Genomic DNA, 20,372 nt, shown 5'->3' with positions numbered 1-20,372 from the left:
TGTCTTACGCACTTCTCAGATGTGTGTAATGAATCAGTTTGCATTAAAGTGAAACACATTAAAAATGTGATAGTTTTCTAGTCTCTGCTTACCCAAGTTTCGCTCCCTTCTTGCCTTTGAAAAGAAGTAAATATCCACTTTTTAGAAAGACTGCCATAATTTAATAGGCTGATTCCCTCTGCAGGCTAAAATTTTGAAATTTAAAGCCTGCAACGGTTTAAGCATGCTTAATTTCAAGCACATGCTTATTTACAGGATCCAGATTTGTTTGTCTAATTACTTTATAGCATGAGTGAAGCCAGACTGTCCAACTCTCAGGCCCATCTGTTGGGAAGGGGAAGGAGGAACTCAATTGTGTCTGTTCCAAAAAGCTGTTTCACCCGTAGCCACCAGATAAAATTTGTTTCAGATTCGGAGTTGGTGGTATTCGGGAATACATGGTAGATACTTTTGTCATAATATATTATTTTGAGCTCAGAATGATTGTGGTTCATAGGAACAGGACAAGGGGATCTCATGGTTTGCTTCATTTTAAGCACCTGTAAATTCTCTGCACTACATATTGATACAATGTATTGACTTGTTTTATTTATGACAATAAAATAGTGAGAGGTTGTTATCCCAAAGCTGTAGCATTTTGCATAATGTAATGCTGCCTGTCCATCACATTTTGTTCCACAGTTTAAATGTGCCAAATTCCACTGTTATTGCCTCATGCTAGCCAAGAAGTATAACTTACACATACTTTGAAAAATCATTTGAAACTTTTGTAATATTCAGTGATGTTTGTTATCACATGTAATTCTTTGCCTTCAGTGTAAAAATAAAATTAAACAGCCAACTCTGCATGTTTCATTCATGTAAGAACACGTGTGAGTAAAAACAGGGCTTGGTGGAAAACTCCAAATTTGTATATATCAGTCCTATTACTTAAAAGAAAAATATTATTCCTAATTTTATTATCTCTAAGTTTGGCTACACAAGTAACTGAACCTTTTTTCTTAATTTTATTTGAACCTCCACATTTAAGAGGGCAACATAATCACACACATCTCTGCCCATAATATCTAATATAAACTTTATATAAGTAAAGCAAAAATAGAAATTGGATGGAGAGCTATCTGCATTGACTTATAAAATGTATAGGGGAAAAGAAATGAATATTTTATTAGAACAATTTCCAAAGAAAAAAAGTCAATGAATTTTTCATTTACTTAAATGTGGTGTATTGAGCCTCTCTTTGTGGGCAGCTGTGAGAGCTAGTTATCTTTCATTACAGGTAATTAGTCCACAGTTTTCTCCAAGGAACTGTGTGTAAGAGTTAAATGAGAACATCTTCTATTAGTAATAATACTCCATGCATCCTTTTGCAAAGAAGCAGTGAAGGAGATAAGACAGAGTGTGCTTAGCGGAATTCTGTGAAATGGTATCTTTGCTGTGATCGTTTGTCTGATGTTATCCCATGTGTACACCCATCCTAACTGATGAGAGGGCAGCACAGAAGTGCTACCTTACCGTCCTCCCTTTAGACTGTAGCTGCTTCTTCCATTTTTTTCCATGCTAGTGCTAATGTAGGGAATTCTCTTTTGCCCCTTTTTGCCTCCCAGCTATGTCTTCCTAGCACTGTGCTGTGTCCTGTGTTGACCTAAGACAATTGGATAAGCTTGCCTTTCAGAGATGGGAATCTTTGGATCTTTTAAAAACAATTATTTCATTGGTCTAATGGTTTTCACTTGTCTGCAAAGCTAAAGGAACAGCATACTTGAGTACAGATGTAGAAATAAATGTCTAGAGACATCAGTACCACTAGTTATTGGAGAATTATGACCAGGCTCTGCTTTCTCATAAAGAAATGGACATTGTGGGATTCAGTAGGAAGATGCATATCCCTTTATCTCAGACAACCTACAAGGATTTTGTCTGTTTTGTGAAAAGGATTGTGCCAGGCTCTCTCTCCTGTTGGTTGCTGTAACCCTCCTCCACTGACCAGATATTTTAATCTTCCTGATATTTTTCCCCTAGCTCTGTGAAGTAAATGAGTTTAGAAGGGAACTCTGGAGAACTGGTCCTTTCCTTGAAGTGGCAGCAACTGGAACAGGTTGCTGAGGGTCATATCCAGTCGAGTTTAGCATATCTTTAAGGATGGAGACTTCATAGCTTCTCTTGCCTACCCATTCCTGTGTTTGACCACCATCTTCCAGTATTCCATGCTTTTCTAGATTGCAGCTGCCTCATGGGCCACTTGTCTCATCACCATTGCCATGACAGTACCTGTGTAACTCCCAGTTTTTGCCTGCTAGTGACTACCACAGGCATCTTTGGTCACAAATGTAGTTTTCAGTCAGTGTCTCCATACCTTTCCAGAGTGCTTTCCGCCATGTACCCTGTGATATGTCTGGTAACAGTGTATCTGTTGACATTCATCACTACTGCTGTTAGCCCTTTTAGGGACTGTGCCTCCAAATCCTCTAAGCACCGCCTGCCCCTGTAGCTATTTTTGGCTCATATGGTTCTCAAACTCATGGCTGCACAGCTGCTGCGTGGGGTGTGAGAGTCAGGAGGAATTGGACCCTGGGATGGGGGTACTGACTTTTTGGGTCACTACTCTGTGACAATTTACTATGACCTATGAGACAGCATCCTGTCCTTGGGTTTTATAATGGCTTTATGCTTGATCAGCTGTTGCCCCAGTCCTATCCCTCCCTTACTTGTGTGGTGGTTTGTGTGTTTTAGTAATTGAAGGGTCAATATATCTTGGCTTTGATGGAAGACTATGTGAGTGAATTAAACCTGGTTTGGTGTGGTGGTAGGAAACAAACAAAACCACAAACAAATGTGTGCACATGCACATTTTGTTGCTGATATTTACTGTTTCTGTAGTTCTTAAATAATTGTTATTAATGGAACTGACAAAGTGATATTTAATATCAAAAATGTCTGTTAATCATTTAATGTTGTTTTTTGAGTGTCAGAAATTAAATTTAATGCAGTTTAATGGCTCTCTTGTCGGAAAAAACCTCTAGTTTACTAAAAAGATGTAGATGCATCCACTTTTCTGAAATGAACTTGATGGTATGCTCTGCATCTTTTAGTGTAGTTTTGGGCATCTTTATAAACCCTCTGAAAGTCTTCAAAACAATCTTTATCAAACGTTTGATGATGACTACTTCTACTGAAGCAATAACACTTGTCTAAATATCAGCTATTTGCAGCTATTTGACAGGAAGTAAATTAGTAACCTTGTGAGGACAGTGGAGAGGATTTTAAAGTCCACAGACCAGTGAAAAAAATGGCACTGTAGGTCAGTAGAGTGGCATTACCCATGTTAGAATTTGGTCAGGGCAGTGGACTTTTAGTAGTCTTGTTTTCATCAAGAATGTTGCTTATTCAGTGTCTTTGTTACAATGTTTGAGAAATGGCACTTTTTCAATGTAGTTATTAGAGAAGATGATTATTAGGAAGGTAATTCTAGGGTCACTTACCTTCCTTACTGTCAACACCAGGGTTGCTTAGGCTTAAATCATCAGTAAATTCAGGGCTGTGTGAGCTTGGGCAGTCACCGTAAGTTTTCATTTGGTTTCTGATTGTGCAGTATAAGTACAGGCATAGTCACCTAACTTTGAAAGCATGGTAGATTGTCTACAATATACCGTGATTTTTTTTTCAACACACAGGCATACAATTAATATCCTTTGGCTGCAATCTCAGTGTAACATCTCAATAACACAGTTCTAATTTTTCATTACTTGTTCACTCCTAAATATGTTCTCATGTTTTTTTTTTTTTGTTTTTTTGTTTTGTCTGGCCTCCCCTATGAAAAACACAAGCTAAGGTATTGCAAAGTGCACTTACCAAGCAAGCTATATACTTGTGTTCTCTAATTTGCAAAGCTTCACGTGCAGCTTTAGGACAGTAGAAGTAGTATGGCTGTATTAAGATAAGGTCTTGTGTCCATGGATTTTCTTCATCTGCTCCAACTCTGGAGTTTTTGAACTGTTTGCTATTCTACTTGCCTTCCCTACTGAACTTTCAGTTTGATACAGAAAATTTTGTATATTTCATAAACTTGGGTCCTTGGTAATGTGCGGTATTGTTTTGGCTAGAATGGTGCTCCCCTGTTTTTCCCTCTCATTGTTCTGTCCTGTTTTTTCTCCATGACTGCCTGGTTTTCGTTTAGACTAATGTATATTTTGTGCTAAACATCTCATTGAGCATTCTCTGCCAAGCTGAAGACCTTTTCCAGACTGAAAGCCAAATGGCCTAGAAAATACAGTGTTCCTAACTTTGTCTGCTTAATTCAATCTGGTAATTCTAAGTGCTCACCCCCCCCAAACAAATTGAAAATATGCAGCTTGAATCCGAATTAAAAAAAAAACGTAGAGAGAGCTAATACTCTTCAAGAGTAAATAGTACTTGTTTGTGTTTTGAAGTGAAGTAGTTCATTGATTTGGCAATTTGTGGCTAAAAATTATTCTTTAATTGATAAAGTGGAGTACTTATTGATAAGCAAGGAATCTTTCTTACCTTACTGACATATTCGGGCTTGCTTTGTGCAACACTGGCATATTACATTTTAAACTAAGTTTGAATTAATGATTAAACAAATGCTGCTTTTTACATCAGGCAAAATCTTATGTGGTCATGTAACTGGTAGAACTATTTTGTGTTGCATGAAAAATGAAATGGTCTTCATGAGGCTGGATGATCGGGAAGACTAAGATTACACTTGTTAATGTTTGCCATTTCCTCTGTGCATACCTGATTTCTTCTCTTTATCTTCGTGTAATCAGCAGTTATATCCATTGCCAGGATCTAACTGAACTTAATGAAGAAAGAGGTTCTGCTGTTAAGCTTCTGCATTTTCTGCTCTTTGTGCTGCTCAGGGTGCTAAAAAGAGATGAGTTAACATAAACCTGAGTAGGCTGTTTAACCTTCTTTCTCTTCTGGAAATGTAGATGCAATAACATTTGCAGCTGAAAAGGCTCATTCGCAGTTTCTAATGTTTAAGGATGCAAATGAAGCATTTTGTCTTTTCTGTCGCCTGGAGGTGTTAAGCAAGGAAACAGAAAGAGGTTTCTAGGATTAGTTCCACAGATTTCTTTTATCATGTAAAAATCAAGGGTGGTTTCAATGCCATGAAGTGAAGAAAAGCAATATGGAAACCATCCAGGAAAAATTCTTAAGTTTAGTTTGTTTCTCCCTGAACTTTCTGGGTATTCCTTACTACTGATATATGCAAATATTCAAACTTCCTGTGCCTTGGGTGGTGTCTGTGTAGTATTTCATAGATAGTGAAGTAATTAATCATTTACAGTGGCATGTCATGCAAACTACTGTATGTTCAAATTTTATATTTGAGAAATGCTTCTGAACTCAGTTAATTCAATATTACATTTACGTTCCAGACAAGCATAAAACATATAGACCATCTAAAGCCTTAAATTGTTTCAAAGGAAATTATAAAGTAAAACTTCAGCTTGCTGATCAGATCCAAAGTGAAAACTTGCAAATTTAGAGCCACTGAGGTGGTACTTATTCTCAGTGTCTTGTGCTTTTTGAGCCCTGGGAAAAAGCTTCCTTTCATTTGCAAAGATATGACAGGGAACCATGTCTTGCATTTTTAAGTTACAATATACACCATGAAATTTTTGGTCAAGGAGAGTTTTTAATTTCAAAATTAAGTTAAATTACAGAATTAAATCAATGCAAGCACATTTACCCTTTGTACATATAATTTGTGATAATAATAGTTCACAACTTGTATCTTATTAAGGAAGTCGTCTACAGATAGTTTGGGTCTTAGTTTTTACTTTGTAAATTTACAAGCTCTGTGGAATTAAATAGGAGATGACTTTAAAGTTTATTTAAAAAACTATTTTCCATGCAGCATTGGTGCTTAAGGTGGTGCTGACCATTTAGATTTATTCTGGCCACTCCCTGATGTTTATGCAGAAGGTTGTGTACTTTTTCTGTAGTGTGCACTTTTTTTGGACAGTGGAATTAAGTAGCTTTATATTGTTTATACTGGCTTGGCCACTGTGCTTTTTGTTTAAGCTGAGCTGTAGAGTAGTCTAACAAATTGAATTTTCTCTCCCCATCCCCAGTATTTGCATACACTTACACTACATAAAAAAAAACCAATTATGCCTATCTCTCTATCTATTATATATATCTGTATGCTCTTCCTGCATTCTGTTCCTACCCTGCTTTAAAGAAGGCATGTTTGAGGCCTGGATAAGACCTGTTTTCAGTTGGTCCTGCAGAAGTTTGTGTGGCCCTGCTGGTAACTGATTAATGGATTCTCATGCCTCTGCATAGTTTAAACTTTACTTTGGAGACAGATATTAACAGATTCATACCAGGGTTAAGTAAATCACTTCATATTTCTTAGAATGATCATTTAAAGGGAGTATATTAACACATCTCCCTCCCTGTGGCAAAGGTTAAACATGGAAACTGGTATCTGTATAGGCTTGTTTTGAAGTAAATTAGTGTATTCTAGTTGTCATTTTTTTGGGTATTGCTGCCTGGCAGTTATCTTCTTTTCTTAAGGTAGTGGTTTGAAAATCGTTAAGTGTTCTTTAAATTCAGTTTTAAGAAGTGGGACAAACTTCTTGCAGCTGCGTTCATTTTTAGGTAAAGCTTTTTCATTCTGCTAGCTTTTTCTTTTCAAAGGAAACACTTCCAATTATTACTTTCTCTTACAGTATGTGCTCCCATTTGAGACAGTACTGAGTACTGATATTTAAAATGGCACAGTGTAGTGCCACAAGTAGTGGGCATAGCTTGTGTGGTGAGTTCTGACCTGTACTTTGCAGTGTGTCTTGGAGCCAAGTAACAGTTTTGATTTTGAAATAGAATTTGGAAGAAACCGTGAGGTCTGATAGGCTGGGCAGCACAGCTCGTTATTACCACCTTTTTCCTCTGCAAGTTGCATCAGTCACCATCACTTTTCCAGCTGCTGATTTACATTTTGCTTTTGAGGCTACTTGCTGTCACAGTCTACCTGCCTTGTGCTTCTGCAGCTCAAGGTGATCGTAGTTATCCATCTTGTTCCAAAACACTCAAACAAAAGCTGAACCTCCAGAAATAACTGCAGTAGCCAAAGGCAGGTGTGGTCAGAGAACAGTAGGATGTTACAGACCTTCCCTCTCTTGCATACCTATCCTTTTGCTTACATCACTTACTGTCTTCACTCTGCCATGAGCCTGTACAGAAGGCTTTAATTTACTTTTCTTCAGCATGGCTCATTTTGTAAAAATAATTGGTCTAGTAGAGGATGCTACTTGTAAGCCTTTTCTCTCATGCGTGTTTGTGTAAATGTGCATGCATTGTAAAGATCCTTTGTCTTCAGAAATTCTGCTTATTGTAAAGAAGATTGGAGGCACTTTTCTTCACCAAACTGCTGGAGAGTTACTACTCTTGGTGATTCATGAAAATACCTAGGTTTTCTATGGATTCAAGCCTTTTCCAGCTTAAAATTAATCTGCAGATAATGAAACTTTCTATTTATTGGTACTAAATTTGCAAGCTTATGCCTGGACAAATCATTGGCCACTCATATGTTCTTAATTCTGAGCCTTCAAGATAGCAGCAACAGGGCCCAAGTGTTTGAGCTGATAGTTCGTTTCTGTGCATCTAGCAGAGATCTTCAGGATGTTTTTTTCATGTCCACCACATTCTATTGTAGGGCATTTTACCAGTTCAGTATTTCCTAGGTTATTGAATAGATGCTTCTTTTTATATATTCTTATAGTAGATTTCTTTGAGGGATTCTTTCCCAATGTTGAATGGACAGTTCCTGTATTCTGGGGCGTTTTATATCCCTACTTTTTTCAACAGATGTCAGTGGGCTTGTGTTGGTGGTGTTTTTTGTGGTTTTTTGTTGTCTTTTTTTTTTCCTTATTTTTCTTCTTTCCTTTATTTTTTTCCTTTTCCCCAGTAGTATTCCTGTATGTTGTCTGTCTTTGGATGTTTCATCTGGGTTTTTCTGTTCTGCTTGGTTTTTCTGTAGATTGTTCATACCTCTGTTGGATCTTCCTTTTGCTGCCATCTCAGCCTTTCAGCCCTGCATTTAGCCCATATAACTTAGAGGCTTTCAAGCCCAGCTGTCTATTCCAGTCATTCCTGAGGTGTGCTGCTTATCTGCTCTGCTTTGTATGTGGCTGCAGGCAGCTGCACGTACAGGTTTGTGTCCTTCTGATGAGCTATGAACTATACGTGGGAGATTGTATCTGTGGATGATCCCAACTTTTCTGGAACTCTGTGATTACCAGACTGCTTTTGCCTATTCCCTTCTTCCTTGGGTCTGCCTCCTTGACTGGTTGTGTCAAGAGGGCAGTACAATGGTGAAAGAATTAATCAGCTTCATGTAAGCATTTAATGGAAACCTTTTCCAGTTTTTCATGTGAAGAAAACTTGAGAGTTAAGACAAAACTCCTTTGAAAATGAGACCTATGACGAAGTTTCTGCTGGAGTTCTTATCTGTGGAGCTTCCTTCATAATCTTATTCACAAATAAATTCTTCAGTAAAAACTTGCTGATCTTGCTGTTACCTCGCTGCCATAGAATCTTGCTTCTGCTTCTCTTCTCCCCAAAGTTGTTGGAATACTTGACTCCACATGTCAGAGCTGGTTTAAGCAGTGGCTTTGATGCTTCAAACTTTAGCTGCTCTGTGGTTCAAACAGTGCATCATGTTTGATTTTTAGAACAAACTTGTAAACAGTAATGCAGACTTGACAAGAACAGGTCAATATGGCAGCATGCAGCTCCCCTCCAGCACACCTCAGAGTTTAAAGATGTGCCATCATCCCAAAGAAGGTAATTGTTCCCAATTGCATGCACCAGCAGCTCATGTGGGCCTTCCTTCAGTGACCATTAAGCTTTTCTGTTTAGCTCATTTTAACTCATGAAAGTGATGAAAAACACTTCTCACAAAAAAAGAAAAGCCATTGTCTGCCGTGTTGGTCAGCTAAGTCAGCTGAGGAGTGTTAAAGCCTGCCTTTAGAGAAGGGGGATGGGACTGTGAGCAGGTGTGTACAGGAGAGGAAGGAGAGAGAATGAGGGAAAAGGAGCTAGGTTGTTTCAGTCACTTAAGGGCTGTTACTGTCTTCCACAAATATCACCCTGAGTTTGGGTAATCTTAAAAATGTCATGTGTAAATCTGAATTTGAGAGCCTATGGTTCAGTGGCAGTGTGCAACAGATTGTTTGGGTTGTAAATTTCATGAACTTGTTTAAAACCAGCTCTGTGTTTACGCAGAAAAGAGCATTTTCAGTAAAGTTGTGTGGCTACAATTGCTTCTGAGATCTCTCTATCCTCTCAGCCATTTCTTCCTCAGAGATGGGAAATATTTTCCTACAACTGATTGTTTCAGTTACTAGGGAATGAACAAGCACAAAGCCTGCATTATTGTCACTGCTTCTGTGTGGTAAGATAACTATAGGGGCTCTTACACCTGGAAGCAGCTGGGCACTTGGAGTGTGTTTTTCCACATCAGCATGCTGTGAATAGAAAAATCTCCTCACCAGATGATCCTGAAAGAGAAAACACGAGATTCTTGATAGCAGTGTTTTTGTACCTGGCATATGTCCTTGCTGGTTGAAGCTGCTTCTCTTAAGCTGATGTTACTTGCAGATTCAAGTATCTTGGCTCAAATGAGGACACCAAAAACTGTGTTTAATTGCCCATAACTAACATAGTAAAAGACAGAGGATAAGTTTTAGTATCACTTGTTTTGTCTAAAGCTGGGTTGGAACTGTTCAATCATTTCCTGCAGCTCCAGGAGGCCTGGCAGTGAGTTGGCTGGTTTACCAGAGATTCATAAACCCACAGAAGAGTATATGTTGCCAAGTATACGTGTGTAGAAGTCTTTTATGCAGTTTCCCCTCCTTCATTCTTTCTATCTTTAATTCTGCTTAGGCTGTCACTGAGGCTGAATACACTACTGACTGTATAATACAGTAATTGTAAATGTTTGCATTCACAATTTCCAGGAGGAGGTGCAAAGGAATCTCCTCTTCTAGACTGGATCTCTTCAATTACTTCAGGTCCACTAGAGTTTGTCAGATGGGCAGGTCTTTTCCATACGTTGAGAGAATGGTGAATGCTGATAAATCTTTGTGGGAGCTGAAGATGTTGCCAACACATTCATTCTTATGGTCTGGTTTTGGCATTTTCAATAGTGGGCAGTAGATTTGTGAACTGATCGTTTAGTGCATTGTGTTGCCAGTGAAGAAGCTGGGTCACTTTTCTGGTGATGAACTGAGAAGCTTTGGCAGAGGGCTTGAGTAAGCATCTTTGAGTGATGGGATATTAAATTACTGCAGCAAGATTTGCAAGACTTTGTTTAGTAGTGCCTTAAGCTGACAAAGGTTTTTTTTTGGTTTTTTTTGGTTTTTTTTTGGTGTGTGTGTTCTTAACTAAAGTTAGTTGTGAGTAGTGTCAGATATTGCACCCCTTTCCTGTGTAAGAGGTGGTTAGACACACTAGCAGAACCTTCTAGGTTTGTTACCTTGTGGTTTATGGATGCTGCAGCATGCAGAGTCCTGTGCTTTTAGACATCCTTTGATATCACATTGAGTTTGATGTAGCAAAACTGATGCTCTGCATTTGGTTTGGGTGTCCTTGCACTAAACTTCCTTGTGTGACTGTAATGCTTACCTGATCCTTTCTCCATGATCTCTAGCACCCTGTTAGCTAGGATGGCAGGAAATCATCTACACAGAGCTTCTGCTGTTACTCTTCCTGCTAGGGAGCTGCTGATAGTACAAACAGTGACTCCCAAGCATGTTGAGATCTCTCAGCTCTTACAAGATCATGAATAGGAGGATGCATCCCAACTTAAACGTATTTTTCCTATGTTCTGGGATTGGATCATCATCACATAAATACACAAAGCTTCAACAAATAACATTTTATTGTTAGTGATTGTAACTATATGGTATGTGCAGCATGTGTCAGAAAGACAGTATAGACATAAATTGTGATATAAGAAATTGCTGTTTGCCATTTTGGTAGTATTGGTATTAAGTAAAATGCCCATTTGCTAGAAACAAGTTGTTTTTAGGCATTGTACAGGTGTCTTAGAATTGGGAGAAGAAAATAAATGTAACTTGGGAAAATTGTGCAAAGCTTGATTTTCTTTTTTTATTTAAAAAAAAAAAGTTTTATTCTTGCCCCTTTTTCACCCTCTTTCCGACTCCAGCACAAAAGATGTAAAGTTGCCTGAAAGACGTGTACTTGATATTGCACCAGTAAATTTTTAGGGAATAATTCTAATAGAACTGCCTTTGACTTACTGTAGTAAGGACCTGAAGAGGTTTGAAAAAATGCGTCTATCTGAATCACCTTGCTGAAGTCTGTTGCCATAGAGAAACAGGAGGAAGAAACATGCAGCTCAGTGTTTTGCCTACATATTAATGTTGAAGTATTAAAATATTTTGTTTTAGCCACTTTCTACATTATTATTGGAAAAAAGTTGCCTGAAAGAATCAGGAAATGTTATTTCACTTATTCCTTTATTTTCAAGGTCTTAAATATGTTGAGTAAAAGATGGCATTTTCATTGTGATGTTTCATTGGGGTTTGGTTGCATACTAAATAGAATTTTAAACTGTGTTATCATTTGGAAGTGCACCTTAGTAAATAACTTTTGGTTATTTCAATGGTGAATTAACAAGCCTCTGTTTTCTGAAGGGATATTTCTAACTTTCAGGCTGGAGTATTTCCACTTGCAGCTATTTTTCTCTGGCCAGGCTTTTGATTTATACAAATGCTAATTATAGGGCTTTGAATCTGTGTGTATACATACTTTCACAAGGTCATACACATTTTTAATGAACTGTATGAAATGCTTATATATTATGTTGTTACATAAACAGTTCACTGTCATAAGTCTTGTTGCATTAGTCAGCTCAAAAAGAGAAAAAAGTTAATAGTAATATCTGTGTATAGAAGAGCTGATTTTTATTTTTTGTCTCTAGAAGTTTTATCATCATTGTCTTTGCAGGCATCAGAAGGTGTCACCTTCATTGGACCTGACACACATGCTATTCAAGCTATGGGAGACAAGATTGAAAGCAAATTGTTAGCCAAGAATGCAAAGGTCAACACGATCCCTGGCTTTGATGGAGTAGTCAAGGTGAGAAATCATTTAATTACTGTCTGCCCACTGTAGGAACAGTGTTTAAATCAAAGTACACCTATTGAAGGTCTGATGCAGAATCTAATTATAATTTCATCTTCTTTTTCAATAAGATGTAATTAAAAATGGAGTACAGATTTTTACTAGCAAGAGAGCTTTGGAGAGGAGGACAAAGTCCTTGAAAATAAATGATGTATTAGGAGTTCTTCAATGGAGTCTCTAAAAATACTTGGCTTTAAATTTAACATGAAGGCAGGTAGATGTGTTAAATGTCAGGTGTAGATTCAACTATTTGCACATCTTTACATTTCTCAGGTATTGTTGGCCAAGATCTTGGCAGTTCTGAGTTAAGTGACGTTTGTTAAACTCTGTGAAGTTTCCATTTTATGGTCTGTGCTGATACTGCAGATTTCCATGTGTTGCAAAACTCAGGGTGAGGATGGGGGAATGTTGGTGGCTCTTTATCAGAATCTACAGCTTATGTTCTTCCTGTGGTTTAGAAAGAATGACTTCCAACAGTTTTCCAATTTTTTTTGTTGTTGCTTTATAGTTTGTAAGGGTAAATAAAGTATATCTTTGTTTTTGTTTATTTTCTGCTATAGTAATTAAGTGTTGGGCTCTTAAAAGCTTTCCTGTGTGTCTTAAAATACTGCCTATGTTGATGTAGTTAAATAAGCTTTTCTCTTTTGAAACCTGCATTAGATACACCTAAAACTTGGTGTATTATGAAATGTTGACCTTCTGGGTTGAAATTTTTTATGCTTGAGATGTCAAATCAGATTTTTTTCAAATAACGTTTGAGTACAACTTCAAGTTGCATGAAAAACCATGTAGTAGCTAAGCTGGATTTTAAACTTTGTTAAGAGACAAAAAACCCTGACTAAAAGAGAAAGGTAAATAGAGTGTAAAGGGGCTAAGCCTCCACAAAATTATCTGGTCCAATGAGGCTGCCTGGAGAACTTAACTAGTGAGAGAGAATGAGAAAATCACGAAACAGCTGAGGTCAAAATGCCTAAGAGAATTTTTCAGTACTTGTGATGGAAATGTGTGATGTATGTAATGACTGGTAGCAGGAAAATGCTGCAACAGGCAAAAGTGCAGACCTTTTTCTTTTCTGGAGGGCTCCATTTGAATGTTGTGCTGGCACTTGTGGCCATGCTGAAGTCTGGCAGTGGCAAATGGGCAAATTTCAGATTTTTGTTGCATATTTTAGCAGTCCCTTGTGTATGTGGTCCTTTAGCACTTGTAAGATTTAACAGCAGCCAAGCTGTTGTGCATAACATTCTCTGTTCTATATCCTGTATATTCCTCTAGAAATCCTGAAAATAGCTTTTCGAAAAGCATCTAGCTAGGAGATAACTTTGAATTAATCATTTAAAGACCACAAAACATGCTCTAATGGACAATTTGATAGTCAAAATTTGATAGTAAAAATGCTGGTTTTGTCATTGTATCAAATTAAAACCTATGTAAGGGTCTGTTATTCTGCTAGTAAGAAGAAACAAACCTGGCGAAGTAGATAATGGTTAATGAACAGAGAGAGCTATAACCAGTGCAACTGAGCTGCTTGCTCGTATGCACTTGTTTTGTAGACCTTCAATTGTGCTGGTTTTGACAGCTATCTGAAGTTCCTGACACAAAAAGGAAACTAAAGTGATGTGGTTGGCAATGGGCTATATGCAGCAATACCCTTAGAACCAAATGAACTGGAATGCAGGAGTGAGTTGACAACTCTAGTCCTCTGCTATTGAAGGGAACTGTGTGGTAGTCGCTTAATCCCAAAGTGTCCAATATCATATCAGTTTCACATACCTCAGCCCTGCACCAGTTCTGGTTATCTGAAGGGTGTTGATGAAAAAGAGTGCATAACTGGAAAAAACCCCAAACCTGCATGTACTCACCAAGTAGGAAAAATGAAAGTGCACAGATAGTACCAGCATTACTGTCAAAGAGTAGAGTTGCAAATTTTAGGCTAACTAGTGCTTTGATTACCAATTACAGGAAATAAATCTTCTGATAATTGATAGTGTCATACTTGCTATGGATCTAAATATGTCCCTGAGTTTGTGCTCTGATTTCCTTCCTGTGACAATGTCTCTTGGTCAAATGAATACCCAAGTAATTAGGTCATACAGGATGACTGATCTTTGGTTAGAGCTTGATACACTATTTTGCAAATTCAGACTAAGATAGGAAGGGCAGAGCTGTATGATAGCAGCTCCAATCAGCACACAAGGAACTGGAGACTGTTTAGGATTTCTGCCATTATATGGGAGAACTATTTTGGTCACAGTTATGAAGCTTTCAAAATCTTTGTGGGCTCTTTTTATTGAGAAATGAAAAATTTAAAGTTTGTAGGAAAGGGTTAAATGTCTGCTTGAGGCTTGAATTGATTAGAGGTGGCTTCAACTTTAAAGTGGAGTCTAGTAAAGCTGGAAGAAAACTTCATTCATGCCTCTGACAATGCCAGAAATTAAGACAGATCTGTTGCATGTATTCGTTATGGATGAATAGTTCAAGCAAACACAGAGTAACAACTTCTAGTGCTTCATTATTCAACTCAGGACTGTGCTGGAAATCTTTGGTACTAGAAGAGTTGTCTTTATATCCTTGTTAAATAGCACAGCAGATACGTAGATACTTCATGAATGAAGGCTATTTTTTCTTTCTTGTTTATGTTGCTTAGCACTTACACATAGGAGACACTGTAGTTGCTAAGATTTTGTAATAGCATCTTGAAGTTGCATGCAGAAAAATTCCCAGTGAGCAGAAATTAAATTAGAAATTTAAAAGAAGGAAGCCCTTCAATAGTATACTTAAAGCTGGAAGGACTGAAGGAGGATGCTTGGCGTAACACACACAACTAACTATTCTTGTGCTGGCAAATGTTCTAGCAAATATGAAACAGAGAATGGAAGGACGTGGAATGAGAGTAGAGAGGGCAGTTTGACAAAGAGTAATTTTCTTCTCATTCCTGGTTCAGTTTCTCAGTTGGCTGGGGCAAGGGTTATCCAGTCTGCACATGTAAGGAACTGGAGTCTTGTGTTGTCAGCTAGAGAGCCAACAAAAACATTCAAAGGTAATTAATTTCAAAATCTGTAACTACAATTAGTTTTATAAAACCGAGTGGGAGAGGAAGTGGCAAACTGGTTTAATCAAAAGAATTAGAATTAATCCATGTGAGCAATGGTTATATACTAAAATTAGGGCTGAGATGATGTATTGACTGTACACAATAAAGGGGAGTAAGGGACAAGAAGAAAGTGGAGGCCAAGTAATGAGCATAAGGATATGCTGTGGTGAAAAACTGGAAAAGGAGTGGCAAGGGAAGAATGGTTTTTGTATTGTTTCACCACATACAGCCAGTGTGGTTTTATGGCTGGTGGAACACAGCTGGATGTAGACCCAGAAGAATAATGTCACTGTGTCTACTCAGTTTCACTGATGTCAGTAAACACATTAGAGGTCTTCAGCAAGGCTCTGAATTTGCTGTAGTTAAGTTTTGGGCACCTGTTTTAGCTGAATTCTTGCATTAGGGTATTGACATTAGGATTGCATGATGACTTCATTGCTGGAGTGTTTGTTAGAGATAAGACTTGGAGGCTCTAAGGCTAGCACCCCTAGCCATGAAAAATGTTATGCTGTTCTTCATAATTAATACAATGTTTCACAGTTCTAGGAATCTCTTAAACAGCTTTATCCTGGCATTCCCCTCCGTCAAGACAGTTTTGTGTTTCTGTCTCCACCTGCTGGTACCTGGCTGAGAGGCATGTACATGAAATTAGGAGGTTAGGAATTTTTATGCTAAAGGAGTATTTTATGTCTCTTTAACTTAATGGAATCACCTATTTGTGAAAACACTATGACATAATTTTATAACTCTTAGGATTTTTATTAACTTCTACCATTACTTGAACATTTTTATTTGTACAATAAAAGGTGGTGCTAAAATTATATAATTCTTTACAGTCTCCAGTTTATTTTGGGAAAATGGTAGTGTAGCTAATGTGTTGTTGGAGGAAACAGCAGTAAATCATCGAGGACTTTTGCTTTTAAAAATAATTTAAAATGCTTTTAGTAGCTGTCGTTTTGTGTATTTTGTACATATGGACATGCATATTAGGCAGTATCACAGCATTCAGTTTTTTGCCCCTCTTGTGCAAATATTGTGAATCTGTTAGAAGTTCTGTGTACCAAAAATCTAAAATAACTGTCCTAACTTTTACTGATTACTCAAACTTCTTCTGTATTTATATAATCAGCAAGTGAAATTCATGATACTTTAAACATATGTTCAGCATACTTTTTAATGCAACATGATCAAAAGACTTACCAGAGATTTCAATATATCAATTTCTTATTTTTTATTAGATTTTCCTCTTTAAAGCACCGCATATTTTTGTTTTCTGGTTCAGAAATGCTCTTCGAGAGCAAAAATTTGATTATTCATTGATTTTTTTTTTTTTAAATTTTTTTTTTCTCGTATCATAGAGTTTGGGCTCTAATATGTTAAAGCTGCAAAAGAAACTGATGTTGAAGCAGTGTAAATTAATAACTGTGCTGGGCAGATAACTTCAGTCTTTTCAAGCCAGAACTGAGACAATTAGTGCTGCTGATATGAATCAGCTTGTTGCTTAAAGTTGGTGTATGCATGTGTAAAAATACAGTGGCAGTGAGAAGTTCCTTTATAATGATTGCAGCTTGTCTTCCTGTGGACTGCAGTGTATCAGTTAGCCACTTGTTTGCAGGTAACTAAGTGAAAAAAGATTACCCTGTTTGCTTCCTCCCCTTAATTCTATTTTGCAAATATATGGGTGAATTTGCAAGAGAAAAGAAATGTAAAAGTTTCCTTCTCGACTATAATCGTGGCTCTTCATCAGTCATCACTCTTCCTGCATTTTGTTCAAGAGGCTCTAATTGTCTGCATTTGGCAGGTTTAACACTTCCTGACAGAGAGGCTATTAAGGGGAAGTATTCTCGCATAACTGTCACAGGCAGGAACAAAGAACCTTCAAACTCAATGTGTGGAAACCACTAACATTCTTAAATGACCCTTTTCATGCATTTTATCCCTTTAAGCTAAAATTTGGAGGGTGCAGGGTCATGGAAAGCAGCAAGGTGTAATAAAACAGTAAACTCTTGAGGTTTTTTTTGGGGGGGGTGGGTGTGAGGGGCAGCTTTTTTTTTTTTTTGCTAGATTTATCTCTCAAGTTAAAAACAATTGTTATTTGGAAAAATCTCATTAACAGATGTGACTGGAGTAAAAAGACTTAAAACTGATGTTGCTTTCAGGACTGCTTTGAACTTAACAAGCACCGATTTGTGGAGCAGACTAGCTAATGAAAGGAAATTAAATTTTCTGACAACTTCCCCTGCCAGCCCCCTTATTCTTCATGGGGCTGTTACTAGGTACTGAAGACTTTTAAAGAGGATTTTGTTTTATTATCGGACATAAATGAACCAGGTATGAACATTTCTTATGTATTTTTTTTAAAGTTCTGACCTGGGTGCTTTTAAAATGGATTGCCTTGAAAGCTTTAAAAATATCAGGTTTCAGTTTAATGTTCATAAGTCAGCCCCCATAGTTTCAGACACACTTAGCAGCTGGTGGTTTCCAGACATTACTGCCTTCTATACAAATTTTTTAATGCATGTCATGGGATAGTATAAATATTAGCAAATTTGGATGGAATTTTCAACTTAACCTGTACCACTATAATTTAACCCTTTTTCTTTCGAATTTTTTATAATGGAAATATACTGTTATCAGTAGAATTAACCAGAATTAACTACTGCAGGAGAAGTGATTTGGTTATTGAAAAGTAAGCAATTCAAATATTTTGGTTTTTATTCTCTGAATTTCCCAGTACCTTTTTCTGTACCAGGCTATAATAGTGTGATGCAGCTGAAGCAATAGGTGGCATCAACAGAAACATTCTTAAAATTGTCATAATGTTAGCAATGTGCCAACTCTTAAATAAGAACAATTATGTGAATCTTCTCCTTTCAGATGCAGTTTAAAATTATACATTTAAGGTTTATTTTGTCTTCAGAATTCAAAGCTTTCAAAACGGAAATGCTTGGTGTTTTTCTTGAGTAAACAAAACCCATTTGTCTTTAAAGTTCTGCAAGATTTTTTTTTCTGAACTTGAATTACTCCCAAACAATAGAGAATCAACTCCCCCTACTGACAGCAACCAGGAAAACACAAGGAATACCTGTGAGGACAGAAACAAGCTGGTAGTGGACAAACTTTAACGATCTGATTTATGGTCCATTATTGATTGTAAACCTCTAAATTCTAGCATTAAATTCCTACAACTGCAGAAAATCATTTTGCGATCCTGGTTGTGTTTCCTGTCAGCTGATTCCTGGTTGCTTTGAGTTTCTCAGTGCACTAATGATGAGGTAGAATTTACATTCCTCTTATGGTATTAATTTTACATTCCTCTGGCTGAAAAGGGTCAGAAGGTTGTAAAATCAAACATTAAATGAATCGGAGGAGACAGTAGTGCAATATATGACTGCCCTCAGGACATAGTGCAATGGCTGATGGGATTAACGTTGGCTCTCATTTCCTGCTTTTACAGGATGCAGATGAAGCTGTCAGAATTGCAAGGGAAATTGGTAAGTTCTTAAATTAGCTATGGTGGGATTTGTGTGCCTCTCAGCAGACATGGTTGACTAAATTGAATGTGTAATAAGTAATCCCTATAGAACAAATAATGTTTTAATAGTTCCCTATTGCCTATAGGGCTGGAAGAATCTCGGCATTAACGCCCTGTCTCTTAAATCATCACATTTGAGCTTTTCAAACTGGACTTTGCAGAACAAGTGCAGCCATGATTTGTGAAATTAATGTAATATGTAGTAATGGGTACCTCACTAAAGGAGTTCTTTTAAACATGATAGTCAGAAGTTAGGCACGGTACATTTCTCTTTATATGGAGACAGACACTGGTGGTGTGATGATATTCATTCTTCATCACTGTGTGGACAGGTAGCTTGAATATGATCTACAGCGCCAGCTTCTGTGCTCACTGGAATAAAGTCGTTATTCAGCTTCTGAATATCTTATAGAATGGTTAAAAGAGCAACCAGTAAATGAGTCTGGGACTCGATGAAGGTTAAGTGTAATATGTATTTAATGAGTTTTGGCTTTTATTTACTAAAGCTTGATATAAGTGAAAATACTAAACCATATGCTTGAAATTACACGGTTTTAAATGCTTTCTAGAAGAAGAATCAAATGCAGTAAGATATCTGATTTTTCTTGGGATTTTTCTATAATTTTTGCTTTGAGACTAACCGTGAGAAGACGTTTAGGTTTATCACAGGTAGATAAGCAGCTTTTCACCTGTGTCAAAAGATATTTGGCTGTGCCTTATGTGCCAAATAGAAAATGGGACTTGCACTTGAGCAGATAACTTCTAAGCAGTGTAAGATCTTCCTGCTTTGAGTTTAAGTTGGGGCTTTTACCCTGCGCTGGTTAACTCCCCTGAAACCCCTCCTAGGCTCATCTGACTTCTAGGCTGATGCAATTAAGTCAGCGTTTCTGTGGGTCAGGCTTTGTGTCCTTGTTGTGAAATCCAGTGTCAACTCATCTCAGTCATGGAAGCATTAACAAAAGAAAGAGATTATTAGCAAACTGGAACATACAGAAGAGAACGGTAAATAAAATTTGGTTTAGTCCTGAATAAAGACATAGTATTGTGACTTTATTTCAGTTCAGTTTCTCTTCAATAATCTTTCTTGCTCTTGTGTTTAAAGATTTCCTGCAAGTATTTTTTAAAACAGTTTTGATGAATGTAAGTCAGAAGGCATGCAGTGGCTTTCTAGACGCTCTTTAAAATGCATTCTTTTTTAAATTTTCTTCTAAGTTCTTCTGGTGTTCTGTTGACTGGTTCCTGTCTTTGGTATCAGTAGCACTTTGGAGGTCATTATATCAAGGCAGTCTCAAATCTGTGATAATAAAGTCAATTACAGACAGCTGGGTGGTGCTTTATTTAGATGGAAAATTCTTAAACTGTTTTGATACAAGAAGGGTTTGTTCTATGATGCCATGGGGTGAAAGAAAAATGTCCTTTCTAGCTTTTTCCCCACCCATGTTTTGATGAGCTGATCAGTTTGGTTAAGCTTCTAATTGTGACCACTGATCAAAATAAAACATAATGAGTTTAATTTCGAAGGATTTACAATAGAATGAAATTATACTCTCTTGTGTATAT

General features: G+C 37.2%; 1 protein-coding gene across 3 annotated transcripts in view; it reads left to right on the top strand.

The window, feature by feature from the left end:
• PCCA (propionyl-CoA carboxylase subunit alpha) overlaps positions 1 to 20,372 on the top strand; it is a 273,781-nt gene that overhangs the window by 65,062 nt on the left and 188,347 nt on the right. For all 3 annotated transcript variants that reach the window (XM_085057123.1, XM_085057133.1, XM_085057141.1), the window contains 2 exons: positions 12,010 to 12,141; positions 18,735 to 18,771. In XM_085057123.1, the coding sequence (XP_084913249.1) occupies positions 12,010 to 12,141; positions 18,735 to 18,771 (169 nt within the window). The remainder of the gene's footprint in view (positions 1 to 12,009; positions 12,142 to 18,734; positions 18,772 to 20,372) is intronic.

The sequence above is a fragment of the Lichenostomus cassidix genome, chromosome 1 (assembly GCF_008360975.1).
Source record: "Lichenostomus cassidix isolate B80296 chromosome 1, HeHo_3.0, whole genome shotgun sequence".
In the NCBI taxonomy this organism is placed as follows: domain Eukaryota; kingdom Metazoa; phylum Chordata; class Aves; order Passeriformes; family Meliphagidae; genus Lichenostomus; species Lichenostomus cassidix.
This window is presented reverse-complemented; position numbering and strand designations above follow the sequence as displayed.